Source organism: Phaethon aethereus (assembly GCF_964289735.1).
Source record: "Phaethon aethereus genome assembly, chromosome: 4".
Classification (NCBI taxonomy): Eukaryota; Metazoa; Chordata; class Aves; order Phaethontiformes; family Phaethontidae; genus Phaethon; species Phaethon aethereus.
Window position 1 is genome coordinate 18,997,796 of NC_138578.1, and position 8,483 is coordinate 19,006,278.

Below are 8,483 nucleotides of genomic sequence, written 5' to 3' on the forward strand. Positions count from 1 at the left end.
TTAATCTGTGCATCCTATTGTTTTGCCAGGAGCACGGGTGCTCTGTCAGTATTCGCGGCTCGAAGCCGACGGCAGGCGAAGCTCCAGCCTCCCTCACACCCCGTGCCAGGAGTCTTGGCTGCCGTCCTCCGTACCTGTACCAGGACCACGACAGACCGATTCCTGCCGATACTTGCCGGGCCCCGCAGCCTACGGGGAAACGGCTGCCCCAGCACCGGCGGGGTGGGCGCCGCCCGGCCTGACCCTCAGTTTCGATTCCCCGGAGCGAGGCACCAGGCGGCCCACACCAGCGGGATGAGAAGCGGGAGCGCCCGCCCCGGGGACCCGGAGGCGGCCCCGCCCGGCCCCGCCCAGCTCAGCTCCGGCCCCGCTCCCTCGGAGGCGGGGAACGCGGGCACTGCGCATGCGCCATGCCGCGTGACACCGACAGGCCGGAAGCGTGGTGGCGTGGCAAGATGGCGGCGCTCTTGGCGCGGCTGTGTCGGGGCGCCCCTGGCCTCCGCGCCGCCCGCCTGCCCCTTGCCGCCGCCGCCCCGCCGCTGCGCCGCCCCTCCGCGCCGCCGGAACCCCCGCGGGCGCTCAGTTTTTCGGCGGCCGAGCTGGTGCGCGCCGCGCCGGGCCCGCTGCGGCCCTACCTGCGCCTCATGCGGCTGCACCAGCCCGCCGGTGAGCGGGGCGGGGCGGGGCGGTGCCGTAGCCAGGGCGACGCGGCAGCCAAGGGGGTGCGATTGCCATGTTGACGCCGCAGCCATGGCGACGCGGTAACCGTGGAGACGCGGCAGCCGCGACGACGCGTGGGGCTGAGGCGGCCGCTGCGGGTCGGGGGGCGCCGCTGATGGTGGCCCCGAGGGGCGACCGGGAGCGGCGGTGTGGCGGGGAGGGTGCGGGGTCCTGTGCCCGTGGCCGTTGCACCCCTTCCCGGCCACAGGCGCCCCCGCTTCGGGCAGAGGGTTTTGCCGAAGAAGCGCTGTCCGCTCGGCGGTGCCGTTACTCCGCTGCGAGCTGCCGTCCTGCCCCGCGGCCCCCGCTCCTCGTGCCCGCCCCCTCATCCCACCCGCGGGTTTTGTCTTCCCTCAGGGACGTGGCTGCTGTACCTGCCGTGCACCTGGAGCATCGGCTTGGCGGCCGAGCCGGGCTGCCTCCCGGACTGGCACATGCTGTCCCTCTTCGGCGTCGGAGCCGTGCTCATGCGCGGCGCCGGCTGCACGATCAATGACATGTGGGATCGCGACTATGACAAAAAGGTAGAGAAACCCCTCTGGTTTGCAAAGACCTACGGAACCGAACTGCTGGTTAATTAACCAAGTACCTGGCCGCTCCTCTCCAGCATCGCCAGTGATTCCTTGCTGAGTGCAGGCACAGGGCTCCAGGTTCAGAAATTCCTCCCTGTTTCTCTCTGAGATACATGCAATTAATTTGTCTACATTTCTTCCTGGAATAGTAGAAATCATTTTATTTTTTATAACATCTTTCTGTCTAGGACTGTAATTAAAGTCTTAGAGTACTTACCTCTGTGTAGGATAAAATACACGTTTGTTGTCAGCTGTAGGTAGTACTTGAACACATTTATTTTTCAACTTTTGGTTTGCATCACAGAACACTTTTTTTGCTACACTTACTATCTACCCAAGAACCACTTTTTTTTGTTTGTTTTTTAATTTTCAGGCACAGGATTTCCTTGAGTATTGTTAATTGCTTCATGAGAATGGCTGTTAAGAGCATCATGCCCAACCCTGAGCTAATAACTTCTATTATGTTGTGGTTTTATTCAGAAGAGGGAAATAAGCAAAAGGCAGTGCCCAGTGTCAGATGTTGAAATGTGCACAGGTGCAGGCCTGCAGGGAGGGGAGTATTCTGCTGATGTGTCACTGTTTGCTTGTTCTGTTTTCTGTTCCTGTATTGTTCCTCCAGTTTTGGGGTTTGGGTGTTTGGGTTTCAGCGCTGGCAAGAGACAGGATAATGAGCCACGCCAATACGTGAAGTTCTTACAGCACTGCTGTATCTGTGCTGTTGGGAAGGCAATGAATCGGTACAGGTTTTCTTACAGATTTGGATGGTTTAGGGTTTGGAGGTTATTAACAACTACATAAGCTTAAAATAGTTGACAGGGTGGGGTGTGTGATTAGTAAAATGGAATTTTCAATGTAATGAATTCATTTATGCATTAATGTAATGTGGTTAGATGTAAAGTTTTAAAAATTCCCATCACAGCTCCTTCTTATATAATTTAAAAGGATATCTTCAAAACAAGAGGCCAGGTCAATAGCAGGATATCGGCTTGTGTTGGTGACGGTGGTTTGTGGTTTTAGATTTTATGTTACTGATTATTTGGTAAATGTTTTCTTTAAATGAAACATCCTATGTTTGGTTACGATGTGCAGTGGAATTGGTCACAAATACATTAAGTGCATGTTTAAACTGCAAAAGCAGTATCTGACATTTAACATAACCTGATTGGAGGGGGGAGAACAAACTAAAAGAGTTTAAGTTGACATTATTAAAGCATATGCAGAACTCTTTATACATGCGTAGTATTCTGTAAAAAGTTGACTTTCAAACCTCTTCGAATAGACTTTATACCATTCTCATCAACATGCAAAACTTTTGTCTTTGCTTTTTTTTCCTTTTGGCAATGGCCCTTTGGCAAGTAACTCACCATACATTTAATTTTAACTTTTTCTGATATTTGTTTCTTCCTTCAGTTTGCCTTGTATGATTTCTTGTTCCAGATAGTTTCTAAGCTTCATTGTATCCTGACTAGGATTAAATTAATTGACCTTTTGTGGTTATTAACAATGGTTATGTGTGCTAGAGGAGCTCTGCATCTTTATGGTATTTTATGTGGTAATCACTTTCAAGCGTTTAGGCACAAAAATGCTGCTTGAAATTGGGATAGTTAGCTCATAACTTTTTAACTCTGATTTTTTTTTTTTTCCTAAGGTAATAAAATTCATATAAAAGATGTCTACAGTGTTTCTAATCAGCCTCATTGCACACAAGTGGCACTTGATTTCTGCTGTAGTTTTTAAAGCTTGCCTGCTGCTACTGTAAGCGCCGCTGCTTAGAAATACAGCTCATGTCTGTGATGATATGCTAGGTTTGTATCGTTGAAGGAACCCCATCTCATACGTTCTATGACCTGTTTCTGTTTATTTTTCTGCTTGAATGGTGTGACTTTTAGTTTTAAGGTACATTGGAATGTGTTATGTTGGATTTGGTATTAACATTATTCTTTCCATTTTTAGGTTGCAAGGACAGCGAGTAGGCCCCTGGCAGCTGGAGATATCTCCACTTTTCAGTCCTTCGTTTTTCTTGGGGGACAACTTAGCTTGGCACTTTGTGTGCTTCTCTGTCTGAATTACTATAGGTGATGTATAAGTTACCTTTTGTTTTTTAAAATTTTATTCCGGATCCAGAGTTAAGCACAGAGATTTTCAGCAGGTGTTGGGGCCAGAGGGAGGAGGTTATTAGTCGTGGTATTTGGAAGTAAAAGAATCAGTTCAGTACTATGTACAGCTCCAGTAATGCTGCACTATATCTTGTGATCTTTGGACTGGCAAACGATAAACCTCTTGGTACTTTTTACAGTATTGTTCTGGGAGCAGCCTCTTTGTCTCTTGTGATCACCTACCCTCTGATGAAGAGAATAACATATTGGCCACAGTTAGTTTTGGGTGAGCTGGAAACATTTTTACTATTTTTTCTTCAGATGTAGTTTTTGGGGTAGTTGAACTTCAGCAATCTGATTTTTTGTAACTTTATATTAAAATAAAAATACTTTATAGACAAAAGTTCTGTTGTGCCAGAAACTTCTTAATTTATAACACGTATAAGAGTTGATGCTGGGTTGGGGTTTTTTTGGTTAAAAATCAGTTCCTTATTTTGACAAAGTGAGGGGAGGGAGAAAATAAATGTTTGTCGTTTGAGAACCAGCTTTAGTTTCAGGGTTGGCTTGAAACCTTTCTTAAACATGCATTTGTCCTGCATTTCAGCCTTCAGCCTCTAAAATAACTCCTGTGCAGAAACTGATAGTGCTCGTATTTCAGATTGAGCTACTGAAACATATCTTTGTATCTTGGTCTTCATGTTCCAGCTGCCTCCAGCTTTTTCAACTAAAATTGTCATTTGCAGTCTTGAAGTACCATAGTCGGCTACTGTACACTCTTTTGCAGACAGTTATACTGACAACTTTTGTGGTACTGATGTCTAAGTGTTTTAACTTTAGAGCTGTTGTTAGAGTACACTGGAATAGTTCTGTGCAAATGTTTCCCTATGCTAATGAAGTCAGATTTAAATTGGGGGAAAATGCGTGGCTATACATGTTTCTCCTTGTATACCCAGAATATTTAATGTCAAATTACCTGCCTGAAAATAAGTGGTAGAAAAATAGAGATGCCAGTATTGTACAAAAAGCTGCTGATATGATATATGTTCAAACAAATAATATTTAATTCTATACATGTAATTTAGATTGCTCCTGGCAATCTTGTAACTTTTTTTTTTTTACTCTCTATGTTTTTAGGACTTACATTTAATTGGGGAGCCCTTCTTGGCTGGTCTGCCATCAAAGGGTCATGTGAGTGGTCTGTGTGTTTGCCCTTATACTTAGCTGGAGTAATGTGGACGCTGGTGTACGATACCATTTATGCACATCAGGTATAGTAACAGTGGGAAATCTTAGATATCAGTTTATGTTTGTGTGTTTCACTTGCCACTTTGTTGTCAAACAGCAGGACTAACCTCTTGCAGTGCTTCACCCTCAGCTGAGCTAGAACAGCACCAAAGAAACCCCAGCCCTTGCACCTTTTATTGCTGTTTGCGAATGTTTTACATATCAGGTAGAAAGCTGGAATTATAGTCCACTTTGTGTGCTTACGCATTTGCATTGTGTAAATAAGTTTGACGTTGGTATTAGCTCTTGGCTGCTAAAGCAGCTCTAAGGACCAACCTTCTAATTTAAATTTTGATGTAGGGACCTACAAATGCACTTAAATTGGGTGTTGGAAACTTAAGCAAGCAATTAAGTGTTGGAAACTTAAGCAAGACCCCCCCCTTCTTATTTTCCTTACAAAGTGGCAGTTGGATTGTGGATTTTTTGCTCATTCATGCTTTCATTCTAGGATAAGAGGGACGACATCATTATCGGTGTGAAGTCAACAGCATTACAGTTCAAGGAGGATACGAAGCAGTGGCTCAGTGGCTTCAGCCTTGCAATGCTCCTGAGTTTGTGCGTGGCAGGAATGAATTGTAACCAGACGTTCCCTTACTACTCGGCTGTGGCTGCCATAGGGGCTCACCTAGCGCACCAGGTTTGATGGATTTATTTATACTTTCTCCATGTGGAAGTTTTTGATAAGAAATCAGGGTGCCACATCAATTTGCCAACTACTTAAAAAAGCAATTCCTGTAAAGAGAACTGAAGTCTTCTGACAATAAGCTCGCTTCTCTTGAGTACTTTTTGAAAACCTTGTGTTTGAAAAGACCTCCAGTGGTCCACAGACTGTAGAGCACTGGTTTCCATCTGTTCCTAACCAAAAGAACTGCCTTGTGTTAAGCTGGGATCTCAAAGGTGCAGTTTTTACTGTTCTGATAAAGTTCTTGCTATGTCTGGTGCATATGATCTGAGACTGCAATTGATGTATATTATGATCATTCACTTACTTTAAAAGATTATATGGTCTACAGTATCAAGGACACATGCAGGCTTTTTTTTATAATGTGCTGTACAGTAGCTATATGAAAATGAATGTTGCATGTTCTGTCTCTCAGAGATCGTTAATTTTACATCTAAATAATTATTCTGTACTGTGGTCTAGAGCTTCAGTCTGGAGTCTGACAGTAAAACAAAATTTTCTATGGCTTGTTCACTACCACCTGTAGCAGATGTTAATATTATAATTTTATGGTGATTGACAGTTCTAATTCACAGGTCTTTTTATAGCAGAGAACAATCAAGTTCAGTGTAGTTGTTGTATTAGTTTAGAAATTTAAATTAATAACAGAAAGAAAGAAATTAGCTTTGTCAGTAAAGGAAGCAGGTAGGATCTCGTTACCCTGTTCTTTCTGAATCCTAACAATTGTGTTGCCCAGTCTTGCAGTGACAAGTCAGCCTATATGAAAATTAATTGCTGGTCTTCACAGGTGAGTGATAGCAAAGAGGTTTGCGCATTGCAAGTAGTAAAACCATCCACAGTCTGAGACGTTAAGTCTGTGGTAACCACATGAAACTTTTTAAAGCACATTAAACTTACATTAAACTTTAATGGGGGGAGCTCATGCAGGTGATAGATATTAAGCATACCTCTGAGTAAGAGAATTCTTGTGATGAGGTAGTCTGGTACTTGTCAGCCACTGCTCTTCATAGCAGTTATGCTTGGAAATCTATGAGGGAAAGAATGCTATGTTCCGCTGCATAATCATTTACAGTTTGAATAGTCAGAGAGGCCTTGCATTGTATATTTGGCACAAAGGGAAATTACTTTCCCGCAGGGAGGGTTTTCGTAAGTGAGAATGCAGACCTACTGAACGTAAATGGTGAAGAGTGCACAACAGTTCCCAAAGTCAGAAGAGCAGCATTGTTTGTGTACCACAGAGTAGCGTCTTTTTGAGCGATTATTTTAATATTAGTTCTGCCTAAACATTCTTGTGCTTATCTTCTTGTTAAAGATTTCTGAACATGTGCTTAACTAACTGAGTTTAGAAAGCTGAGTAATCTGCATGAGGGGTAGATTTTCCTTAATTCATTGAATTTGTGCCTGAGACAGAGGAATTTGGGTCATGAACATGTCAGATTTCTATCCCACTCAAGAAGCTCACCGATAGAAAAATAACATCTTTTATTTGCTTTGCATTTCTGAAGGTATATCTCATGGCTTGGCTGCTGTTGGGTTTTATTTGTCAGTTCAGTGTTTTCAGTTCCCTGTGCTTGAGGGGATGACAAGTTTTCAAGGGTGTAGATAACATCAAGTCTTAAAAGCTTGTGGACAACTTTTCAGATTCTTTGATCAGAACCCAGCCCTGTCGCCTTTGTACAACCACAAATGGCAGAGGAACAGGTTTCCCAGGGAAGGTTTCACTTCTTTTAGTTGGATACGTTCTCTTTTGACTTCTTCAGAGGCTGAATTGCAGTGTTTGAGGTTTTGGGGGGAACTTTTCTATTAATCCTTTCACTTGGTTTGTTTAACATTCCCCCTTGTCATCCTTCTCAAGACTGCTGCACCAAATTTTGTTTCTGGGAATATTTTTCAGTAACTTTGCTCTTGCTGCACTGTGGATTTTTTTACCTTTAGTTGTGACTCACAGCAGACAGTCAAGCTGGGCAAGCCTTGCTTCTAGTTGTTGCAGGTGTCCTGGTTCTCTTTGCAAAAGAGTTGAACGGACATGGCCAAGAGCCACTGGACTAAACCAGCCCTGTGTGACTAGGCAGCACCGGGCACCTTCCTATGCATTCCAGTTAGCCTGGTTCACTGCTGGCTCTCCAGTGCCTTGTCTCTCCTGAAACACAGAGCAACACCTTGCAGCAGAGGTTTAAGGGTGCAGACAGGTTTTGGGGGTTTTATTTTTGTTTAAAGTTCTTATGGAAGAAATAGGTGGCTACCTACTGAAGAGAATCTCAAGAAGACCTATTTACATGCCCAGATATTTTTACATTTTAAAATATCAAACCAGGCACATCAGTATCGAAGCTGTTTATACGGTCCTTCATTGAGAGGGTCTGGGAATCATGTTCATATGTGATCCTTGACTTTCCTGCTGTATGTTGAATAAATCTGTCAAATAAACATAGATGCCAGTTATGCAAAAAATCCTTTGTAAGCACAAAGTATTCCTGTTTATTGTGGAGGTAAGGGTAGACATTAGAATTTGATATGCAGTTTTTGAAGATACAGACCTTTTTGTGTCTTTTTGTGATGTGTCAAATATTTATGAGTCTGTAGAATAATATTGCTCGAATGTTATACTGTGTTTTTGCAGATTTACACTTTGGACATAGACAAACCTGAAGACTGTTGGAAGAAATTTGCTTCCAATCGTACTGTAGGAGTTCTGCTCTTCACAGGGATTGTGCTTGGAAATCTGTGGAAACAAAAAGACTCAAAAAATGTAGAAGAGCCTTTAGAAAACAGGTAGTTGAAATTGCTGTAAATACTGATATTTTAGTGCAGGTAAAAGGTAAGTACTGTAAGAAGGAAAACACTTTGAATATAACTAAAGCTGCTTTACACTGTTTATTTATAAAAGCTGGTGAAAACATTCTTGTTTCTAAAAACATGCAAATGAGATTATCCTACAGTGTAAATTTTGATTATCTTTAAATGACTTCAGCCTCCATAGAAGCTTCAACAAGTGAAGCTTATCTGCTGGTCCCGTGTAGTACACGGAAACTTCTGTTAAGCTCAAGACTGTGAGCCCAAGATTTTATACGAAACAGATGTCTCCTAGTGACAGCACATGGGAAAATGCAAAGTGATTTCAGGATGTAA

The 8,483-nt window shown here is 43.5% G+C and overlaps 1 protein-coding gene across 1 annotated transcript; it reads left to right on the forward strand.

The window, feature by feature from the left end:
• Positions 1–455: 455 nt before the first annotated feature.
• Positions 456–8,130, forward strand: COQ2 (coenzyme Q2, polyprenyltransferase; the record flags this gene model as incomplete). The annotated part of the gene is made up of 7 exons (XM_081999014.1): positions 456–666; positions 1,078–1,244; positions 3,246–3,367; positions 3,589–3,674; positions 4,523–4,656; positions 5,121–5,309; positions 7,975–8,130. 7 exons carry the CDS (start codon positions 456–458, stop codon positions 8,128–8,130), a joined length of 1,065 nt encoding a protein of 354 aa, XP_081855140.1.
• Positions 8,131–8,483: the final 353 nt, after the last annotated feature.